Source organism: Blennius ocellaris (genome assembly GCF_963422515.1).
Source record: "Blennius ocellaris genome assembly, chromosome: 13".
In the NCBI taxonomy this organism is placed as follows: domain Eukaryota; kingdom Metazoa; phylum Chordata; class Actinopteri; order Blenniiformes; family Blenniidae; genus Blennius; species Blennius ocellaris.
The window spans coordinates 17,827,986-17,852,174 of record NC_137662.1 but is presented as its reverse complement, the minus strand read 5'-3'; the positions used below and the strand labels follow the sequence as shown (position 1 = coordinate 17,852,174).

The 24,189-nt window shown below is 39.3% G+C and overlaps 4 protein-coding genes across 4 annotated transcripts; 2 read left to right on the top strand and 2 right to left on the bottom strand.

The window, feature by feature from the left end:
• Nucleotides 1-2,957: 2,957 nt before the first annotated feature.
• Nucleotides 2,958-6,049, top strand: LOC308138361 (uncharacterized protein; the record flags this gene model as incomplete). The annotated part of the gene is made up of 8 exons (XM_080507445.1): nt 2,958-3,057; nt 3,693-3,747; nt 3,842-3,936; nt 4,050-4,084; nt 4,312-4,368; nt 4,589-4,645; nt 5,144-5,218; nt 5,996-6,049. The coding sequence occupies 8 exons, from the start codon at nt 2,958-2,960 to the stop codon at nt 6,047-6,049; spliced, it is 528 nt and encodes a 175-aa protein (XP_080363571.1).
• A 1,029-nt stretch (nt 6,050-7,078) lies between these two features.
• On the top strand, nt 7,079-12,819 carry vdac2 (voltage-dependent anion channel 2). The gene is made up of 9 exons (XM_080507728.1): nt 7,079-7,100; nt 8,044-8,115; nt 8,243-8,292; nt 8,687-8,839; nt 8,958-9,010; nt 9,946-10,173; nt 10,696-10,846; nt 10,939-10,996; nt 11,854-12,819. The coding sequence occupies exons 2-9, from the start codon at nt 8,049-8,051 to the stop codon at nt 11,943-11,945; spliced, it is 852 nt and encodes a 283-aa protein (XP_080363854.1). The 5' UTR covers nt 7,079-7,100; nt 8,044-8,048; the 3' UTR covers nt 11,946-12,819.
• A 1,086-nt stretch (nt 12,820-13,905) lies between these two features.
• Nucleotides 13,906-16,709, bottom strand: LOC308138359 (vimentin-like; the record flags this gene model as incomplete). Its single annotated transcript, XM_080507442.1, has 5 exons — nt 13,906-13,919; nt 14,127-14,641; nt 15,242-15,366; nt 15,443-16,474; nt 16,605-16,709. The coding sequence occupies 5 exons, from the start codon at nt 16,707-16,709 to the stop codon at nt 13,906-13,908; spliced, it is 1,791 nt and encodes a 596-aa protein (XP_080363568.1).
• Nucleotides 16,710-18,151: 1,442 nt separating this feature from the next.
• comtd1 (catechol-O-methyltransferase domain containing 1) lies at nt 18,152-21,451 on the bottom strand (the record flags this gene model as incomplete). Its single annotated transcript, XM_080507040.1, has 7 exons — nt 18,152-18,304; nt 18,422-18,555; nt 18,639-18,693; nt 19,112-19,230; nt 20,421-20,526; nt 21,195-21,313; nt 21,397-21,451. The coding sequence occupies 7 exons, from the start codon at nt 21,449-21,451 to the stop codon at nt 18,152-18,154; spliced, it is 741 nt and encodes a 246-aa protein (XP_080363166.1).
• Between the last annotated feature and the right edge of the window lie 2,738 nt (nt 21,452-24,189).

The window sequence follows — 24,189 nt, the reverse complement described above, 5'->3', positions numbered from 1 at the left end:
GAGCAGCCTCAGGATGAATAGCAGTGGCTGGTATTTCTGTGTCAATCAAAATTTTGAGAGGTATTTTCATTTAACAGTTCAACTTAAATCCCCTTCAACAACCACAGCAGCAACAATGACGACAACATCTACCCACAGCAAAACCGGTAAGATACAAACCTGACTCACTAATTCTGTATTAGTAATATGAGGCGTTAATGGTCTGTAAAATGATGTTATCCAGAATATGAACTAATGTGACTTTTTACTTTGGTACACAGAAACAAATGCCACCATTCATACTCCATGTGGTGGGAGCGTTCAAGTTCAACAAAATAGGTTCTGTTCACTCCGAACATACAAAAGTAAAAATATCAACGTCACGGAGACTTGCGTGAATAAATTACTTCCCTGTTTGCATTCATCTATTCATCTTGTAGATCAAAGATAGGCATCATCCTCCACATTGTGATCCCACTGCTGTTCATTGTTCCTGCTGCCCTATTTGGATGGAAGATGAGGGCATGGTGTAAGTCTGTTTTTAATTCTGCAGAAGCACAGTGGGAAAAGTATATTTTTTCAAAAATAACTTTTAAAATTCATATGTTTTAGATGGAACCAAGCCTGAAGTGCGTGACTGTGCGGTGGTAAATTATGGCCATCTGTTATTTTATTTGCTATAACCATTATTAAGTTTGGTAAACAAAAACTAGGGGATAGATAGATGGATAGATAGACAATTAACTTAAACTCAAAACAGTGATATGAAGTTAATATCCAGTACCCATATTCACAAGCATCGTTCCGCCATCTTGTCTGTTTAAGAAACTCTGAGGCTTCTTAAAAATCCTCCTCACTCCTTTCAATGGCTTTCCACCGTAGGAGCTCTCTTAGGGCTTAAGATGCTTTGTGAATTACTTTTATCTTGGTAAGGGAAAATTCTAAGAAAAATCTTAAATTCAAGGAATTCTAAGATTTTTTTTTTTTTAAGTGTGACACAACTCAGAGCTACTTTTAGCCTTAGGATGCTTTGTGAATATGTGCACAGATATACAAGTGAGTAGATTTGAAAACAATCAAACACAATTTTTGAATGTAACTACTAGCTGTATAGAATTTAGCAATTAAATGGAAATATTGTATCTCATCTGTCCTAGGAGTCACAACAGCATGAGTCTGATCTACACTATGCTACGATTGTCCATAACCAACATGCACCTGCGCAGCGTCAGGTAAATAAAATAGTTTTCTGTCGAGACATTTTCATACATTTGTTTTTCATTTGTTTATGTGTTCCCCATGTAAATAAACGCAATATCTCACCTACAGCAGGGTGATACCCCCACAGAACCAGTGACATACAGCACCATTGCACTGACGAATGTGCGCCCAGTGGTAAGTGATTCAAGTTAATTTCACAAAGGTCAGTTTTCGGCCAATAATGGTGATTGTGTATGAACTTTTGACAGCTTTTCATCTGCCATTGTGTGGGTGTTTTCTCTTTTTAGATCAAGCCAGTAGATGGAGATGTGATTTACAGTACACCCAAAAAATATTGAGACATAAATGAGAGAAGAGGACCTGGCAAGAATTGCAGGGCTGATTTCATCGTGATGCTTCATGGTATAAAAATGTGCTTCAGCTCATGTAAAAAAGGGAGACTTTGCAGCATTTTGGAGTGTGTTGGGATCTTTAAGATTGCATTCTTATTCATGTATTTATCATTATTGTGTCAAGCTTAACAATAAATATTCACATTTAAATGTACTTGAAATGTTGTGTGTTTCATCAAAGAGCTGCTTTTGGTTTTCTCACTATCCATGTATTCAGCCAAAACATTACGATGAAGTGACTTGACATAAATAAGATTATCCTTATCATGGCATGCTTTATTGGATGGGATGTACAGTATTAGGCAGCAAGTGAATATTTTGTCCTCAAATTGGATTTGTTTGAAGCAGAAGAAATGGGAGAGAGCAAAGATTTCTGAAAGTTTGACAAACGGGAACAACTTTTGATGGCTCGACGAGAGGGTCAGAGAATTTCCAAAACTGCAGCTCTTGTGTGGGCCAAGGCTCACTAATATAAAAACAAGAAAAAGAAAAAAATATGCAATTTATCAATATATCTTGCTTTTACGGGAAATACATTATATATATTTTGAACTGGCGTTGCAACTGTTGTGAAATGAAAATGGACGTTGCAAAGTAGATGTGGCCACAAAAATTGCATGAATTAAGGAAGTAACCCCCCCCCCCTAGTCGTTTATGATAATTATTCATTCATAATGTCCTTTAGTACTCTCACAAGCTACACAGACAATAAGTCATGTTCTGCTTTTATTTACACAACTTTGAACTTCCAGAGTAATACCTAATTAGGTTGCTTTTGTAGATTTGCCAAGATACATAGGTGAAGTAACAACTGCAGATAGAAAGAGAACTTAAAGAAAATTAGGAAGTGCACTTCAGTCATTCAGTGCACAGGCTTCTGTTTCCCTCAGCTCCCTCTTCGATATGGCATTTTGCTTTTACATTCTTCTTCTAAGTGGACTAACAGGTCAGTGGCTTCCCTCCTTTAAAACAAATTTAAGGTAAACATGAATTACAGTGTGAATATTTGTGATTTTCATGTGAATCGTAGATAGAATAATTTAATTTACATCTGACTAATCTGTTGTGATTCTGTATTTAAATGTGAAGACAACATATGTATGTCACACACAATCTAATAAAATTTTGTTTTTTGTTGTTGTTGTAGGAACTTCTAGTGTAACTACAGTCAGTAAAGTGTCAGTAAAGACTGGACAATCTCTTTTAATCCCCTGTCACTATGAACGACAATACCAAAACAATGTGAAATACTTGTGTGAAGGATATTACTGGTCTTCCTGCTCATATGTGATCAAATCAAATGAACCCCAGAAGTCAAGGTTTTCAATATCCGACGACAAAGATCAAAGAATCTTCACAGTGACCATGAGGGAGTTGAAAAAAAAAGACACTTACTTCTGGTGTGCTGTGGAGATAAATGGAGGGTCAGATGTCAAACAGTATTTTGAGCTGTCATTCACAACAGGTAAGACCACTTCTCGTTTCACATTTTCATTGAACAAATCTATTTGTGACTTAAACTGAATACTGACTCTGCTCTTTGCAGTGACTTGAACATGAAGTCTGAACAATCTTTTTCTGCCCAGGCATACCCATCCTCAGTGTGAATGATCAACAGATTACGGGGTTCGTAGGAGAAAACGTATCCATTGAATTTCATCAGAGAACCCCTGGAAACATTAAATGCTGCCGGTTGAGCGGGGCCTGTGTGGCAAACCATTTTGAATTCATCGATGGAACAAGAGTGATCACTAAAGGGAAAAACAGTAAAGGTTTCACTGTGACTATGGTTGGACTGAAGCCTGAGAGCAGTGGCTGGTATCTCTGTGAAACAAGAGACCATCAGATGCCAGTGCATTTGACTGTAAATGAAAAACCAACCAGTAAGTTACTATACATCTGTGGTCTCCAACCTGCAATTGAGACCTGCTTGTCTGTACCTATCCTTAAGGGTCAAAGAAAACCATAAAACACTCAACAGATTCTCAAAAAGACACACTTGCTTTTACTTTTTCAGGCTACTGCTTTTGGTTTTCCTGTAATGTTTTGGGGAAATTAAATGTCAGAGAACTATACATAATATCTTGCATTGTCTTACAGCTGCAGCCACCACAGAAGAACCAGCTGTTACTTCACTCGAAAATGGAAAAGTCAGGTATGAAATTTTAAACGATGAGCTAAAAATAAAAAATAAACTTTCATTAAACCCATTTAAAATATATTTTCATAACTTATGCAACTTGTTGCAGCACTGTGTTTGACTTAAAGAGCCTCATCATTCCACTGAGTGTGTTGATAGCAATCGTAATTGTGACCTTGATCATCTGGATTCTGTTGAGACGCAGTAAGTCTGAATGAAATTATGGTCCAAATTATAATTTGTAATCATTTTGAGAAAAAGAAATGTGTAATGTCACCATGAGGCAATAACCTCCACATTTATTTATTTGTTACTAGAGCAGACAAATGCAGAAACATCAGCCACGACAAAGGTTAGTTATGATGATTGATTGATGATTCATTTGCCAAGTAATATCTAAAGAATATCAATTAAAGTATCAGATCCAGGAAGTATCTCTCAGTCCAAGTGCTTTTATGTGTTGTAAAATAAATGCATTTTGAAAAACACAAATTTGAACACATTGTAGTGATGAAATGGTCTGTAGGGAATTTCGAACAAAACAGGTATTTGTGACAACTGGTTCATTATTTACCACAGGTGGAAGAGGAAGCAACACGGTGTGATGTCAAATGGAAGCGCAACCTCTCAGCCCAGGTGGTGAAACATTTTGTGTTATGAAGAAATAAGATTGTGTCTTTTGATCGTTTGCTCATGGAATCCTTGTTTGAGGTTCTATGGGTTGGACTTACTTGCCTTCAAAGATAGCCGTGATTCATGAAAATAGTGTCAAGGAAGAACTGTTTTTCAAATGCAGTGCACTTACAGTTTCAGAGATCTTAAACTCACTTACATTTGATTTGCTCCTCAAACATAGGCTGAAGATGAAGTGACTTACTCCAGTGTTGTGCACATGAAGCAGAATCCGTCCCAGGTAACCAATTTGCAATTGTTTCTATTGTATATATATATATACATATATATATATATATATATATATATATATAGATAGATAGATAGATAGATAGATAGATAGATAGATAGATAGAGTGCAGCAGTTACAAATCCATCAAAAAAGGGAAGTTTTTCTAATGTCTATTCCTATTTTCTTTAGAGATCACATGATGTACGGGAGGCAGATGTGGTTTACAGCTCTGTGGTGACCAGAGAGAAATCAAATGCAAAAATAGTAATCAACTTTCAGTTTCCTCACTTCGATCCACTCAACTGTTTCAGACCATTTTCTATGTACATCCACAGCAAACCAGATTAGTATTTCATTTATTTGCATATTTTTGCACACGTTTAATTTCGAATACTTTGTGAAAGTAGTGGGTTTAGGAACCAAAACAGAGGGAAAGAAAAAAATTGTAACCAAAATTGTGAATTTTAAGACAAATTTGTCTCTTGTTTTTTTGTTTTATACTTCCAGAGCTCACTTGCGAGAAGTGACGAGAATGTCGTGTACAGCTCTGTAGTTGCAATGAAAGAACACCCCACTAACAAGGTACATTTTTAGAAACCCAAGCCCAACTCCACACTGTTCCTCACATGTTGAAGCCTTTCACTTTCAACAACACTATAAGTGGAAATATCTGTGTTGTAATTCAAACTGAAATATCCCAACAACAGCTTAGAAGCCAAAAGAGGAACGGCCAATACAAACCGTCCTTTGAATTCTCCACACACCACCACAAATCAGGATAATAAGGTGCTTCATACGGAGACATGCTTCAATGCAAAAACAATGTTAACTTTGAAATAAATGAAAAAGACTTGATGACATTAGGTAGTTTTGCTTTTCACAAGTGAATACTCAGAATCAAGCACAGTTTACACAATGTGATCCACAGCACCATTTTCCCAAACTAATTCATTAAATAATACAAAAAATATTCTTTTAACTTTTCATCTGCAATTTGTTTAGACAAATTGACAAATTCCAAGCTTTTTATATACAGTGATGCAGTGAAATGTTTACACACGCTATTGTTCCTCTAAAATGTTTTAAATGAACCATATCCAAAGGTTAAAAAGTAACTAACACTTTAAGAAGGTTTTGGTGGAGTACATTGTACTGTTGTTCGATTATTTCTTCAGTGGTTTTTCCTTCTTCAATAATAAGTAAGTAAAATAAAACTTAATACAGCTTTAAAACTCAAATGGTCACAATGACTATGACTATAGCTACATTCTCCAAAAACTTTGTCTTGAAGCAGCTTGGTTTGACAAGTCTCTGATTTACAATGCTATTGATATAAATGTATTGTTTTTTTGCCAACAGACTGGAAAAGGAGTTGAAGACATTATATACAGCACTGTGGCAGAGCATTCTTAAGTCATTCATCTGTCAATACCTCCTGAGTGAAAGGAAGAGTACACCCTGTACAAGTCATCAGTCTATCACAGGAAAAACACAAAAGCACACTCGCATATCAGGGCAATGAGACCACCAATTGCCTTACAGGCCTATGGGAGGAAACTGGAGTATAATAACCTCACATATGCAGAGGCACAACCTGCAGAATATGCACTACAACACCATATGAGCCCACTCTGAAATGCATGTATATACGTGTAAGAATTATTAATTTGCAAATTTCACAGTTGTTGGTATTGTTTAATTGTAATTCATCTAATAAATAACTGAAATATTTCTCGTTTTGCTGTTTTGTGTTTGATAAGAGCATTGACAGTTCATTTTTCATATTTTCTCTCTCTCTCTCTCTCTCTCTCTCTCTCTCTCTCTCTATCTCTCTCTCTCTCTCTCTCTCTCTCACACACACATCAAAAAATGTTGTTGATGTTTTAATGCATGAGCTGCATGGGTTGTTAGCGAAATGAACCAAGTCATATATTACACCAAGGGTGGGCAGCTAGGTTTCCCAAAGGGCCACATAACAAATCCCACTACAATGGAGGGCTGGAATATAAGTTGACTTGAGTTTTTTTGACTTGAGCTAAATAAGAATAATCTATTGATTTAAAAAAAATAAATAAAAAAAAGCCTTTTTAACAATGTTTTCTTTTTCAGTCTTTCTGGGAATCATGATTACATTTTCAGTAAATAAAAACCAGTTATTTTCATTGATTTATAATTTTTTTGGTTGATTGAGGGGCTCTGTGGCCAAATTTAAAAAAGGCGCACCGCTCACTCCTGTAACCATGGTTACATCTTCGTTACATCACGGTTGTAATGGGAGGCAGTGACGCTATTTCTGATCAGGCATGGCCGTGGCCAGCCGGGGTCCTCGCGCAGGCTGCAATAGGAGGGGGTTAGCTTGCGGTGCAGTCTCCTTCAGCTCGCCCTCCAACCGGTGACGCCGTGTGGTGTGAGGAAGACCTCGGATAAAGTCACTTTAACAGACCGTTAGACGTCGCTCCACAAGGTAGGACACTCATTTACGCTGTTTATATACTCTGCCACAGGAGGGTCGGTGTTACAATGAGCTTTACACACAAACCGGTACTTCTTCAGGCTAGCACATTTAGCAATGCTAGCAGTAGTTAGCGTGCTCCGCCTGACACATGTCAAGTAAAACCGGGGCCGGTTCAAGCTGTCAACCGCCTTTTATACTCTTAAAAAAACCCAATGTGTATTCTTTAAAGATACTTTACTAAGAAATCTTTAAAGCTACCGATGTTTCGGCTTCCAGGCTGTGGCCTGTGTGGGATCGACACAAGAGTTTTAATTATCACGCCCTGCTGATTGGCACTGTCACGCACCTTGCCACGCCCAGCATTTCGTGCCAAGTCCCGCAGAGGAGTGGTCCACGTAGACCCGAACCAAACGATCCAGTGCGGCAAAATGGCTCCGCCACCCCCAGTCTACATAACCTTGTCTGTGAAGACACTGACACTACCTGAATCACAGGTTGCTATTACTGTGCAAGAAGAGGAAAAGTGAAACCAACAGACTTGGCCTCGAACCTTTGATCTATAATCTATTTTTCTATTTAATTTGACTGTTTATAAAACAGACGATCACAGCAGGGCGCTGAACGTCATATTGTGACGTCAAAACACATCGAGGCACTTTCAAGTTGGGTGAAAATTAACTTGTAAACAACACAAAGTCAAGTTTTGTTTAAAGTATCTCAACAGATCCACAAGCAATACTGCTGCAATTAGTGTCCCGATCTGAACCAGGCTCAACTTTTATCTTTTCATAAATAACCGTAGTACCATTTGGGCTGCATGTTAAAGATATAATGTTTGAAATAAGGAATATATTTATTAAAAACACACTTCTGCATATATAGCAACATTTCTTGTGTCTTTAGCATCACACCAACTGAACCGGTTTTCCACTTTTCTGAAAATCTCCCACAGATACAATGGCTGTGCCTCCAACATATGCTGACCTGGGCAAGTCTGCCAAGGACATCTTCAACAAAGGCTATGGTAAGGTTTTTGAGAGTTTGACTAACCAGCAGTAAGATGTTGTAACCCATTTTACTCCCACATGGTCTTGTTGGTATTGTTGATAACCCTTCAAAGTGGTTTTGATTTGAGCAACTCTTTCTTTCAGGATTTGGCCTGGTGAAGCTCGACGTGAAAACAAAATCTGCCAGTGGAGTGGTAAGATATCTAAGTTTATTTTGTTTGATGCGAAGATGGGACCTATTCACTTATGTCGTCTTATTTTTCTTCTTACTGATTTGATATGGCTTAGGTTTGAAGAATGTAGTGCAGCAAACCTTTAATGTTTGGTGACAATGTTTTTTATTACTTACAACGATCCATTGTCATAAGTTGAGATTTTTAGGACTCTTTGGTGCAGTGGCTACATGCTTGACTCCAGATGTGAAGGTTGCTTGTTTATATAACATCAGGGTCAATGTGATTGTTGTAGGCAGAAGTCACCAAGAGGTTGGAGAAGCTAACGTATGATTGGAGGTTTATTAGGTTTGGTAATTGAACTCAGAGTAACTTGTCATTGTAATTACAATTTCTCTTAAACTGTGCCCAATAGGAATTCAAAACAGCTGGTTCCTCCAACACTGATACCAGCAAAGTTGCAGGTAGTTTAGAAACAAAATACAAGAGGTCAGAGTACGGTCTGACCTTCACCGAGAAGTGGAACACCGACAACACCTTGGGAACGGAAATCACCATTGAAGATCAGGTGAGAAATACGTTCTGATTTTTTGGTTCCCTTTTCTAAAACACGTTGCACAACATGTTTTGACAATAAGCACAACAGGATAGGATCAATTTCTTAAATGTTTTTCTGTATCCTGCAGATTGCTAAGGGACTGAAGGTGACTTTTGATACAACTTTCTCACCGAACACTGGGTAAGATCACAATCAAATTCAGTCATGCTTTCAGGTTTTTCCTTGAAGCTGTATGGACGTTGTCTGTACTGCTTGTTGCTTCTGTTCCGAGTAATTATGGCAACCTGATCTTTGCTACACATGCTTCTGACAAGTGTCACTGCTCGCAATGTGACCCCCGTCCCAGTATAGGAGGAGTCAGTAGTGGGTTGTAATGCATTACTCCCATTGGCTATCAGGTTTAGCACCCTTTTTATCTCATATTTTTCTGGAAGAAATACAAATCTCAGCTGTAGAACTCTAGATGCTGGGAAACTATCTGAAATGTATTTAGTTATTTAGATATTTTATCTTTTGCAATAAGCTGTAAATCACATGACGTGTATCCTCTTTCATATTAAGTGTCAAGAGGCTCACAAGGGTACAGTTAATGTCGGTACACGGGGACGGAGTACTCAAGGCTACATTATCATGTCCAGATGGGAAAGTAAACACCAAAGCTCAGCTAAATGTATATTTTTAAAGGGTGGGGGGAACGATGTTTGGCTGTTTCTGGCAAGTTTAATTTGCAGTTGGCTATAGTTTCCCCATCTTTATCTGTTTCAATGACCACCTTGCCATGAGGGAAAATTATTAATTTTTTTAATTGCCATCTGAAATTGTCCTCTTGTACAGACCCCAGTAACAGAATTAACTGTGGTATTGTAACTCTATGACAGTACTGCACAAATTGGGAGCTCAGTGTTGTTGGAATATTTCTAGTTTAAAGTTTTTGCCACATAACTGCAAGCAGGTAATGTAGTTTGTATCGGAATTTTATCAAGTGGGAATAACAAGGTAAAAAAAAAGGGGGGGGGGTAGGTTTATTTTAAGTGTGTGACATTAGTGCTGATTTGATGTTCAGCCGCCTTTTTAATTCAGTTGGAAATTCACCCCAAATAATGTTCCATCATCAGCAAGAAGAGCGGCAAAGTCAAGACTGCCTACAAACGTGAGTTCGTCAATGTGGGTTGCGACGTTGATTTTGACTTTGCTGGTCCCACCATCCATGGAGCTGCTGTCGTCGGCTACGAGGGATGGCTCGCTGGCTACCAGATGAGTTTCGACACTGCCAAGTCCAAAATGACACAGAACAACTTCGCCATTGGCTACAAGACAGGAGACTTCCAGTTACATACCAATGTGTAAGTAGAGCTCATTGCTCTCAATGTTTGGGGTTTTATTACAAGTTTGTATTTCTAAGGAACCCATAAACTGGTTGTTTATTTTGTCAGAAAGTAACGGATGCATTTGTTTATCCACATAGTGTTTGTTTTGGAAAATATTGTGTAATAATGTGTTTGAAATATTCACTAAAAAGAAATTTGTGAAAGATTTTTTTTCTAAAGTTAAAGAAGCTGGTGTCGCCTGTGTTTATCTTGACAAGCTTGGCACAAACAAGACTTGCAATATGTTTTTGTGACAGAAAACAGTGGCTTTCGGCAGCCAACCAACTGGCCTTCTCTCACAAATACATTTGAATCGCCTGTGATCTCTGTGTCAGATATAAAAAAAATCACAAATCCTTAAATATATAGACGTAGCCAGAGAGTCCCTTAATCGTTCTAAATAAGTGGGCTTTGATGCCTTTCACAGATGGTGTGTTTGGAGTTTGATATGGTTCAATTTGAAAGTGTTTAACATTTCCGGTCTTGTTTTTCTTCTAGCAATGACGGAGCAGAGTTCGGAGGCTCCATCTACCAGAAGGTGAGCGACAAGCTGGAGACGGCTGTCAATCTGGCATGGACCGCTGGAAACAACAGCACACGCTTCGGTATTGCAGCCAAATACCAGCTGGACAAAGATGCCTCCATAAGTGTAAGTTAAAAAAGAAGGGGAGGTTAAATGAAACGTAAGAAGAAAGCCCAACATGAAGAATGAAATCCACTGACTTTGTGTGTCTATTCCAGGCTAAAGTGAACAACAACAGCCTTGTCGGTGTTGGATACACCCAAACCCTTAGACCAGGTAAGTTTGTGTCCGACAGGATCATCAACCGTTTTTGTGCAAACACCTTTTGATTATGTTGGAGTGTACCGTCTGTTCCTGACGGTGATGCACATTCTTAGACTGGCTCAAAAGCAGTCTCATTTCTCACATTTATTTTTAAAAAGCAACTACTTTAATTGCCGCTCTCACTCTGTGGTTATATTGTCTCTAAGGCCACATCCACACCAGCAAAAACAATCTTTTTTTCCCGGGGGTCTTAAAACAAAATATTCTGTCCACATCTCACTAAGGACACGGCTCAACATGACGCTTCAGGGCATGGAGTACACATGCCAGGCCTGTAGGGGCACTGTTACTCACCAAACATTCAAAAAAAAAAAACCAAGACGATGGAGCACATAGAAATTTAGAAGTAGAGTCCCGCTCATAAACCTCTATAGGTCTATGGTCCTAGACCTATGCCTGGGGTTTAAAGGTTGCCACGCCTCAAGTTGTGAGCAGCATGCGCCGGGTTTTAGAATTTCCCCACTCTGGGACCTGTGTAAAAAAAAACACAACTGTTTTTGTGCTACTAAAACGCCGCCTCATGTGGATGATGGGCCAAAAACAGCTCGTTTAGGTTAACTGGCAAGCTCATGTGGACGGCCCCTAAAAGGGTTTAAGGTGAACCAACAGCCATGTTACGACGGCAGTTTGTTTTTTGAAGATTGTACTATTTTGAGTCCTTGCATGTTGCACTTGCGTTTTGAGACTGTGTTCAAAAAATGTATGATGTGTAGATTGTGATATAGCAACAGGCCCGATTCTCACCAATCTTGGATGCATTTTATTTTGTTATGACCCATGTGATGCTAATGATGGTTGTTCTCCTCCAGGTGTGAAACTCACCCTGTCTGGCCTGGTTGACGGCAAGAACATCAATGCAGGAGGCCACAAGCTGGGTCTGGGTCTGGAATTGGAAGCCTAAACTCTCCTCAAACTGAAAGGGACTCGGGAATATCAGAAGAATCAGGCCTTAAATGTGTGTCCAACTCAAACCAGCAAGGGGATCATCTTGAAGAGATTTGTTCAAAGGCTAATGTGACAAACTCTTAATTGAGTACCACTCCAAGTTGGTGCTTTGTCACATTTATATTTTACAATTTGCTGCTTTTCACTTTGCAATTGCATCTGTGCAAGAGACAGTTGCTGGCATATTATTTATGAATCATGTCATCGGTCCTATCCATCACTGCCATATTAATCTGATCAATACAGTCCCTTCGTCCAACATCAAATCTGTGGCTTAATCATGGTAATCCCAGACACTCCGTTTCTCTTGTTTTGTGACGGCACCAGTCATCGTCCAGCTGATATTCCTTTGTCATCCGAACAGTTTTCTTTTAAGTACACTAGACCTTTTTTTCCCCCCTGTTAATATTTACATCTGCATTCTTCCGGTTTATGCGCACAAGGACAATTTTACAACTCACTCTTGTTTGCGTCAGCCGTCTGGTTTTCGGGATGTTTGGGTAAAGCTGCACATGTGTCCTTCCTTTAAACTGGGTAGTTTTTTGGTGGCTTCATGTTTGTTGTGTGAGATTGACTTGAGAAACCTGTGCACGAGGCTGACCGAGCAGAATTAGATTTTATTTACTCGTAACAACTGGGTGGGGGGGGGGGCACATGATAATGTTCACAGAAATGCCAAACGATCATTTTGTGGGAGAGTGTAACTAAAATGCTGCACTTACTCTCTCTGAAAAGTGCTTCCCTGTCCTGGGTACACCACCGAGCCCACAGGAAAGCTTGGAGGTCCTTATGTGTATGTTAAAGTTTTCAATAAAGTCTTTGAACTCACCAAATGTATTTTTTTCTTCTGTATTGTAAAATGCAGTTAACAAACACTGTGTGAAGCTGCAAACCCATTTTACCCTACTGGCAACACTTGTTGCCAAAGTGTATCACTCATTTTCTAGTCACAATAAAAAAACCTCAAAGGTACTAATGCAGCTTTATCAACTTATAATGCTAGTAGACAACTTGGACAAAGGTTTTGGCTTATAAAAAATAGTTTCCAAGTGCTTCCTGTCACATGACATCATCTGCTTCCTGGCCCGTCTGGCTGAAGACATGCTGAATGAAAATAATTTTGGAAAGGTCATTTTTATATTTTTCTGATTCAATGCAAATGTTTGCTGCAAGACAACCTGGTAGTAATACAGAACACAAAACTGCCTTCAAGGTAAGAGGACTGTTGTTTGGTCTGATTCTACTGATTATTTGTGGTTATATTTTACAATATGCCAATATAATACAAACTGCACTGTTTAACAGGAAAGGAAGGAACAAAGATTATATGAGGCTGTGTAGGATTTTTCTTCCTCATGTCTTCTTAATCTGTTTTCAAAATAAACATTTACCCATATTAATGAATCAGAAAATGTGGCAACACAAGCATCTGAAATAAAACATCCCAAGCATTTGACATATTTGCAAGATATTGTGATGTTGCATTTATTTGTCAGAAACATACCAAAGCATTAACAATAGAGACAAAATGTGCTTTGCATTTACATTCAGAGTTTTGGTGAGTCACATGTTTGTTAAAGGTCAAAGGCGAAGCTGCTGCAGACGGTAGCAATCACAGTTGTCTTCAAATCCATTTGCTATGTCAAGAAAGTACTGTATTTACTTTTTTAGATTAAATATATCATTCTCTATTTTATGATCAATATTTAGCCATGTTTTTTTTCAGTTGTTGCTATTATTAACTGCTCCCTCTTTAAATGTAATGTGGAAGCAACATACAATTCAGATACAACCACCATAGATACCTGAAATACGTGCACTTTCTTTTTAAATCCAATTTTTTTGTTCACCTTCAGATCCTTTTGTTTTATTGGCAACACTCTTCGTAACATGTCTGCTTTTCGGCTTTGAATCCCTCACTTCTGGAAGACTGAATAGATTTAAGAGAGAGGACTGAAGACTGTCCTTATTGCTATCATGGTTAACATATTGAATGGTCGTTGTGACTTTATTTTAATCTTTTACAGTATCTGGTTAACTCATTTCCTTGGCAATACTGTTTTACTTTCTCTGTTCTCTGCTTCTGTTTTCTCACCTCTGCTTCCATCAACTTCCCGTTGCTCATTTGTTTTCCTACCAGGAGTTTCGATGTTCACAGTTTTGCTTTGGGTATTTATGTCTGTATCATTATTGCCTTCATTGTCAAGCTTCCCTGACTCTTCTTTACTTTTTTCCACATCATTCTCAGCAGGACTCCTATCATTATCTCCATTCACTAAGTATCCACCTGATGCTACTTGATCCTGCTGACTGCCAGACATCTGGTTACCTTCATCCTCTCCAATGTCTTTATCATTCTCCTCCTCCTCCTCACTGACCCCAATCGCTCTTTTGGTACACCCCTGCTCATCTTTTCCCAGATCTGTCTCTTCTGATCCTGTCTCCTCGAATTCTGACATCTCAATTTCCCTCGTGGTCTCTGTTATGATTTCCTCCACAAATTTGTAGTGGGGCTCGACTCGTCTAAGCGGGTTTCCCGGGCGGTTGTTGCATGGCAGGGCATAAATGGGGGACTGGTGGTAAATGTAGGGCAAAGAAATGTGCGAGTCGGACATCCTGGAGAGCCGAGCTTCCTCGCCACAAAGAAGTTTCCTGGAAGATTACAATGAAAGACACCAATGTTTATGGTTAGAATGATACCAAGTGTCAAATTCTTGATGCAAAACTACTCAAGACCTCACAACATCAACTCCAATTGACTATATTAAGGTGTGAGAACCATTAGACGTCAAGTTAACTTTATTTAACTTCTTCTGGATCTAATCAGTGATATTCTTTCACCCAGTATAATGGTATATATACTTATTTACCTTTAGTGTCATTTTTGTTTCATTTCTTTATTTTTTTTTTTTACCAACATGTAATATTCAAGATGGCGACACTGAAAGTTGGAATCCAATTATGTCTTGCTATATATATATATGCAGCATCACAGAATAGCTCCTCAACGAATAAGTTAAGAAACTAAACAATTCAACCAGTGTTGTTCAAAACTACAAAAAAAAATATTTTTTTATATGATAAAACTATATTTAGAAGTGTATAACTCAGCAAAACTACCGTAACCTGTATGTTATTATGGGAATTGTCCTGCATACACACAAGCAACATCAATCCCATTGCCTGATAAAGTGATAGAGCAAAAAAGAAAATCGTTTTGAACGTTTTCTCCTGTGATGTGTGTAAACGTACCTGTATGATAATATCTCTACATCCAAAGCCATCTTCACGTTCAGCAGGTCCTGGTACTCCCTCAGGTAGCCCGACATGTCAAACTTGCTGCTTATGAGCTCATTTTCAAGTTCTTTGATTGTGGTCTAGAGAGAAGAAGGTGTTTGTTACTAAACAACAATACCTGCATGTAAACACCGAGGACGTGGAGCAAGCCATCACCTGATAGTGGATTATTTCCTCCTTGTGGCGATCCTCCACATCGTGAAGTTGTTTCTCCAGTGCCTCTCGGGTGCCTTCGGCGCAGTCCAGTTCCACGTCTTTGGCCTGCAGGCGCCTCCTGTACTCCTGTATCTCCTGCTGGGTCGCTTTCAGCGCCTCTCTCTTCGTTTCAGCTGCCTCTGTTAATCTCACAAATTGAGATCGGAGAGTTTCCCCCATCTGCTGGACGTTGGGCTGAGTTTGTCCTTCCAGCTGTGCCCTGATGTCTCGCAGTGCCGCAGTCAGGCCGGGGTGGCCAAACGCGTGCGCTCTCACCGTCACTTCGGCGTTCTGGATTTGGTCGATCATTTCCGACACCTCGGCCTCGTGGTTCCTCTTCAGGAAGTGTAGCTCATCCACGAGAGACTGCGCCTTCTTGTCGAGCTTTAGTTTGGCCCTGTATGCGTCACCGATGTCCCTCTTCAGGACGGCGATGCTGCCCTCGGCGTGCGCTCTGCAGCGCGCCTCTTCTTCATACTGTCTCTTCAGGTTGGACACTTCCTCCTCCAGATTCTCGTGCTCGACCTCGATCTGATGCTTCTGCTGGTTGATGTCCAGCACCAGCTGCCTCAGTCTCCTGAGCTCTGGTCCGTACTCCTCCTCCAAACAGGATGCTGGTTTAGCTTTCCCCCTGATCGCCTGGATCTCTCTCTCCAGGACGAGATTGTGGCGCTCGAGCTGGTGCACCTTCCCTAAGAATCCCGCGAGGCGGTCGTTTAAGCCGCGCATCAGTTCTTTCCCGTCCACCTTGGCAGGCAGCGGGATGCTCGGATTCATGTCAAAGGACGCCTGTCTCACCACATCGCTATTATTTCTGTCTGAACGCCGCGGTTTCGGTCGTAAATACCTGTCCGTGGAGCTCATTCCGTGCGTGACGTCGATGCGCGCGGCGCTCGGTGCGGCTGCGGTGGATGTCCACTGCGGCGAAGCTCCATGCGGAATTTTATAACCGCTCACATCTGCTAGCGGTGCTGAACGGAGCTGTCCGCGGTGCTGAAAAGGTGAAGCATCAGCTGATCGTTGATGAGTGCTTACAGCACAGTTTGGCTCAGGCAGCAGGGACGTGTGCAAACTGCAAACTGGTGGTGGTGGTGGTGGTGGTGGGGAGGGGGGGGGGGGTTGCCCGTTGGGGGCTGGGCCCCCGATCTGCCCTCATCCTCCCTGTGGGGCTGGATGGCGATGAAGTTGGGATGGAGGGAACAGGGGGGAGTTGAGGGTTGAGGGCCATGGTGGGGTGGTGGGCGATAGTGGTGGGGTTTAAAGGGTGCATAAAGTACAAAAACGACAGTGTGTCCACACAAATGTAATGCTGTTTTCATCCATCCATCCATCCATTCATCAATCCACACTGAAACACTGTTTTAGGCACTGAAACACGCTTTAATATGCTGTAAAAAGAAGTCCAAAATAGTTGCTTCTATGTATAATTCTGCTTTGTACCAAGTCCAGCTAACAGTCAAATTAGCCTTCACCGCCTTTCAAAATGAATGCAACCCTCCAGAGCAAATGTGCACACATTTTGTTTGGCTACCTGCAGGTGGGCAGCTGGAAAACATTTAGCAATTCTTGTGAGGATTATATATGTCAGCTGCTTCTGAAATCCCCGACAGACTGCATGATGTTGATGTCAGGGCTCTGTGGGGGCTCCAGACCATATGTTACAGGACTTGTCACTGAAGAAAGTTTGCCCTTACTCTGGCTGAATGATGATATTCTTCTGATGCCTAAGAAATACTAACATTTCTGGAAGCATTTATGTGAAAAGAAGTTTTACCCAGGGGCTTTGTCAAGAGACAAACAATCAGTTCTCCGACTTTTCCAGTCCATGGATCAACAACTAACCAGCAATAAATATCCCTATCACCTTTTATTATCATTTAGAAGCTGCAAATGAATCATGAAAATAAGCGGATGGGCAACAGATCCGAAGACTCACTGAGTGTTGGCACAGGCCCCAGCTGACTTTAGGCCAAAACAGGGTACATCCTGAGCAACACATTTCTCTCTGAAATTCATTAGAAGTAGTATGAACATACTATTACTTTAAAGTAAAACTGAATCATCACTCTCACTCTTGGCATTCTGTCCCTACATATAGATTTACTGAATTAACATTTGAACTGTACCTGAGTGTTTTCCTTGCAATATAAATATTGTTAAAATCATTATTACTGTAATTTGACTTGTATATGTAGAAAGGTATTAAAAATTCTGGAGTGTAATCCTCGACGCTCATGTATGTTCCCAGTGGTTGCACCAATGTGCCTCTTGTCAATGATATTTTATTCTGCAGTGCAACCATCATTTAATGGTTTTGGAAACTATTGTTTAGATCAGCAGTGTATTTTACACTCTAGATAGTAACATGCTCCAACATGTGATAGAAACAAATGTCTCTGCAGATAAAACATGTTAATTACATCAATAAAAATAGTTTTTTCCCCCGAGGAAAACAAACCAATGTCTTTCATGTTCATGTTCTGAATGAGATGTGTCACACTGTGCTATTCACTGGTCTTGGTGCTTGACTATCAGATTTGCTGTGCACTTTTGTAACTGTCTTTATAAAGGGTCTGAAAGTGAAGAAACAGCAGCCACGATCACTCTGCGTATTTAATTCTGTTTCAAAAAACCAGCATGTAAATCACGTGCACATTTGAACCCAGAGTTTTAGCGTTTGATGGCAATGGTCAGTCCATCTCCCACAGTGAGCATGCTCAGTTCAATCCTCTGGTCCTTGTGTAGCTTCTTATTGAGAGCATCGAGAGCCTGAGATGTGAAGTCAGCCGGAGCAGGATCCACAACCCTTCCGCTCCACAGCACCTTTTAAAGCACAGCAACAAGAGAGCTGGTTCATTCTGTCCGCACTAAAAATATAAGGTTCTGCACACACTCCAGTTACTGTCATGTATCCTGTTTATTTGTCCCAGGTATACTCACGTTGTCAATTGCAATAATGCCCCCTTTTCGTATAAGTTCTAAGGACTTCTCGTAGTAGTTGTCATAGTTGGATTTATCAGCATCAATGAAAACAAAGTCATATGTTCCAGCTTCTCCGGCTGCAATCAGCTCATCTGATGAAAAATAAATGAAAATGTGCATACAAATTTTTATTTTATTTTTTCAGAAATCACAGCAGATTTATTAAAGTACTTACCCAGTGTTATCAAGGCTAATTTCTGCCTTACATCGATTTTACTTTCAACTCCAGCCTGTAAAAAAGACAAGTTATGTCAGCTGGGAGTCGTGGAGAAGTTATTCAGCTTTAAATGTTCTTCCAGAAACAGTTAGGGAAAAGCTAAAGCATCATTGATTTTGCAGCCTGGCGTTGCATCTTAATGTGACACTGCTTCCTGAGCAGACAGCTTTTTTCCAGTCCAGCGTGCAGGATTCTGTGGACCTGGATGTAGAGTGTGCTGTCTGATGCACTATTTCCCCTTGACAGAAACAGCAATTAGCTTTACGAAACATGCAAGAGGCCAGATTTCAGAAGGCACCTCAACCTTATAAACGATGCAGAAGTCAAGCGATATAAATGCCGTTCTTATGATTATTTTGATTATATATATTGTCATATTGAACATTTATTACAATGAGTGTATTCAAACTACACTTATAAACGGATCCCACCTCTTTAAAAAAGATATTGCCAACTTCTATGTATTCTTCTACAACTTCACAAGCAACCACACGTCCACTGTCTGGCATGGCCAAAGCCATACTGAGGACATTGTACCCCGTGTACATTCCTGCAAAATAAAAACAGGTTCAGGTTATAGTTATTTCTGTCGATTTTTGTAACTGAATTCATTATAAGTGTAATAAACATGTTTCTGCAATTAACAGTTGCAGATGATTGGATCTGTTCTTACCAATGGAACCCACCTGCAGTAAACAATAATATCTTGTGCTTTGAAAAACAATAGCAATTCCAGTATTCAACCCAACTTTTCTATATCGAGTAAGACAAAGCAAGGGCAAACTAATCCTACGACACATTTAATCTTCATTTGAGCCTGAAGAACGTTTATACAAATCAGAATCTTGTAGCTGTGAGCATTCATTGAAAAAAAAAGTTACAGATCAGACAAAGCAATAAAGATTGACTGTATCTGGTTACAAATACTATGTCTTGTAGTGTTTTTCTTCAACAACACATAATCTATATTTGGTTTTAAATATATGCTACTACTTGATTTCAGTTACGAGTTACATCAGTAAAAATCAGTGTAGTTACGAACTGGTTACTTCTATAAAGATACCTTCTTATTTTTTATTTTAAACAGAACATCTTTATAATATGCGTGCAGCTCTTGTGGATTACACATTATCTAACTTTCATCACTGAGTGGGACAGGCTGGTAATTCGCACATTTAGTTAATCTCAAAGTCCAAAGGTGTCCTAGTATGGGCAATACAACTCTCTTCAAGTATAACACCTAACCTAAAAAAATGCAACAAATGTGGAACCAATCCAACAAACGGATTAATAAAAGCATACAGCTAATCGATAATATCACAAATCACAAGTGAAACAATTATATTTATTGTACATGTAGAGAATTGAGTTAGATAATGATGAGGCACACAACAGCTACTGAAGAGGACATTTAAAAAGGTCTCAAGGTCAAGACAAAACATTCAGCAGAGTAAATAGAGACAGAAACTCCACAGCAATTTTGTATTTACAACAACAGCAATACTGTCATGGTAACTTTAGTGAGAGCCATAAAACCATCATCTTCACCTCAAGACCCAAACTGTAACCAAACACCATCGACATATAAAGGAAATATCACTTTATATTTGGATTTTTTTTTTTAAATAGTGTAATTTACAAAAATTGCAATGAGGTTTGTTTGTTGAGGTTAACTCCTCTCATAATGTGTGAAATGTATTTTTGGGGGAAATGTTCAAAGGAGATTCAATTGATTCTTACCAATTTCAATAGCCTTTGTGCCGTTTATCAGTTTAATGAGATTTGCCATTAACTGGGCCTGTTCACTTGCAACCATCATCCTGTTGGAGCGGTCTTCCATAGTTCTCTGAAATGGAAAATATTAAGTGGTTATGGGGGGTAAAGAATTTTAGTTCGCTGTGTAGTAGTTATTTCTGGCACTGTGCTGCCTTCTACTGATCAACTATTGTACTGCTAACATTCAGAAACCATACACTGAATGTCAATTCCTTACATTGCTCTATATAATGAAATACACAACAAAAATAACCTAAAAAAATGCAACAAATGTGGAACCAATTATATTCCAATCGGGTACTTTTTGGGGGAAAAGTTTATCCTGCTCTCACTGAAGTTGTGTCTCAAAGCAGTGGCATTGGAAGTTTACGAACTTCAAAGGCCCAATCATCTTAAGTTTTGAGCCTGCAGCCATTCATCTGACCTAAATAACCTGCTGGTGACTTCAGAATGTAGAATCATATGTGCAGGAGCCCCTCCCTGCCCATGCTAAGTAAAAAGTGATCTAAAGAATACTGAACTCTCCTGATCACACATCATCTATGTTTATCCTGGAGGCTGGTGGGGAGTTGATGGAAGGTATACCAGCTGAAAGTGGGTGAGGCGGCAGCACCTGTATGGCTTGTTAGTCAGTCACAGGGCTGCTGCAGACACTCAGGTGTGTGTGCAGGTAGCTTAATAGAGTATGTAAAAAAATACATGTTTAAAAATCAAGTCAAGTTCATGTTTCTCTCCTACCAGTCTGAGTTTAGTGAGGACTGGATGCTCCCTTAGTGAGTTGTTCACTACATACTGCAGCACAGGATCATCTTTCCCTCCACTGTGGCTCTTCCCAACGAAGGCAGACTTCCCCACACCTGAGCACCAACAACAAAATAAAAAGCAACTCTCCAAGCTTACAGTAGTCCCGTCACATGCCGCCACAATTGTCATCTCATACCTGTTAGTACAACAGCAAGTCCAACACAAAAGAGCATCTTGATGTCTGCAGCCATCGTCTCTTGGGCTTTGGGTTATTTTAGAGAAGACTTTGGCTTGAATGTCCAGATCTCCCTCCGCGTTGGCTCTTTTTGTACATCTGTGTTTGTTTGGATAACCTTTGAGAGGGAGAAACCGCTGATTGATTTTCTTAACTCGCTAAACTGAGAAGTCTCATTAAAATATGACAAAATCAAAAATATGTCAATCATGAGACTGAATTGCTTAAATTGATTTGACAGTTGACGATTATTCAATGACTCTGAGGCGTTTAATTGCTGCAAGTCTGAAAATAAAAACTATGCAGGTCAGTCAGTGATGTTGAAATCCAGAAAAGCACACTTTGAGCTGCATTTGTGTTTGTCAGGACTATGTCAATATTGTCACACTTGTATGAGTGTTGTCCAGTGAAGCTCAGCTACATGCACTAGAATTTGTTCAAGTGTGAGCTTCACTGGACAACACTCATACAACAAGGAATACGATATATATAACAAAAGTGACATTTTCTCCCTGTGTGTGCATGGGTGTTCTGTTGAACAGTTGAATATCTCAGTAACTTATCTTGTAATATCTAATAGATATGATATGGATAAATCTAAATATAATAAATGCTTCAAATATTATAGTTGATATAATTCATTATATAATCTAAAGCTAAATGAATCTAATGTTATATTAACACTTGTCTCTAGATGGCACTTGTGGACCCTCCAGAGTCTAGGTTTGCAGGTTGTCCTTTTTTTCCCAGTCCTCAGGCAATGTTTCATTTATTGTGCTGTGACAATCATTATTCTTTAAGAGTGCAGTAATTAATAGAGAAAACTGATGTGAATTTGTGAGCTATTTGAAGAATAAGAGTTTGTTACTATGCGTTTGAAAAAGAAACGCAAACCATCTTACTGTTAGATATCCAAGCAGTTTATAAAATGAAAGCAGGCATTGGGATTTTTTTATCTGGTAAATTACGAAACATACTTATTTTCAAGTTAAGTGAGAAATATATTTGGCACGAGATGCCACGTGCTCACTTGTGAGCTTCTCCAATCTGGCCAAACCACTTAGAAAATGGAAAATATTTGAAAGAACATTAATTTCAAGACATTCATTGATAAACACATGTCTTAAGAGGAGCAGATGCAACACAACACTGAGACCCAAGATGAGATATCAGTCAGGTTACCATAGATAGCAAACGAGCATTAGCCTCAAGGCTATGACGTCAGGGGGAGTTCATAACAACATGCATAATGCAGCAACATTTGGATTTATTGTATGGTTTTGTGAAACTATAGACATTTTGATCATGTATACTCTGCACCACTACAAAGAAAAAACTAAAGTTTAAATGTAAGTTTATGAAGGTACTATTTATTGGTCCAGCCCACTCAAGAGGAAATGAGACTGTATGTGGCCTCTGATCTAAAATGTGTTTGACTCCCCCAATGTTATATAATCTTTTATATTTACATTTCATGTTCTTAAAAGTGAATGTTTTATATTGTTTAATGTAGCCTGGATATTTATATCATATTCATGTTGTGGTAAGAATCTCTAGGTAAATTCAGATACATTTTTTTTTTTGTGATTTTGATCACACAAACCTGCATGGGATTTCAGCTAATGGATATTTTTTTGATCACGGCTTGTCTGGCGTTTGTACTGAAAAGTTTTAAGCAAAACAAAAATGACCAACATGATTTTTATACCACTCATTTGTTCATAAATTAAGGTTTGACTGAGTTTACCTGCTAGATCACAAAGTCGCTGCTCACCCTGGTGAACAACTTCAGCACTTGACTTTGATGATTACAACAATCTTGCAACAACTTCAGAACAAGGTATTATGCAGCAAGGAAAACTGTCCACTGGGTGAATTTGCGTGATGGAACAAGCAGTCATGGAAGGTCAGACTATCAGGATCAAGTTCAGAGTGTTTGGCGACTGCTGAGAAACGCTGCTGGGAAAACACTGCCACAAAGTTGACATCACTATGAACATTTGCATGCCAAAGTCCTGTTAAAAGATTAAACCCAACGAGTCGTATGTATCATGAAGCTGTGCTTTCAGGCATTGGTGGCCCAGAGATTTAAAAAAATGCTGACAGGTTGCCTTGAGCAAGGCAGCCTACTGCTACTAGTTTATATAATTAAGAGTAAAGCAAGTATTTGATGAATAAAAGGTGTAAAACACAAAATGTATATTTAGTTTTTTATTAAAAAGGGTGTGACACCTGGTCAATGGTCAATGGGAGGCGTAACTTCAAGTAAAAACTAGCTGAACACATTTCAGACTATGAAGCTCCCTGTGTTATTCAATAATAATAAAAAAAAGATTATTGAAAGCCTTTATTGAAGTTATTGTAAATGAGCTCAGTCCTTGGTGTTTTATAATTGAAAGAAAGAAACAGTAGTTACCTGACAACATTTATACTTTGCATCCAGTATGGGAAAAATGAAGGATCCTCATGACCAGTGGATCATACGATCATATAGATGTTGTATTGAGATAAACTTGAAAAAAAAAAAAAAAATCCAAACCCAAGGGTTTTACAGAAAGTGCTCCGGTTCTTCCTTTTTCATGTTCAACATTTCCTTTGAGCTTATCTGCAAAGCCGGTAAAGTTTGGTGTTTCACAGAGCGAGACTGGTGAAGTGTTTTCATAAGCCACACTTTCAGATCATCTCGTCGTGCGACTTCAAAGACGGGGAAGAGGGAAGACGGTAGCCAGGAACGTTCAAAAAGGGATTTTGGGG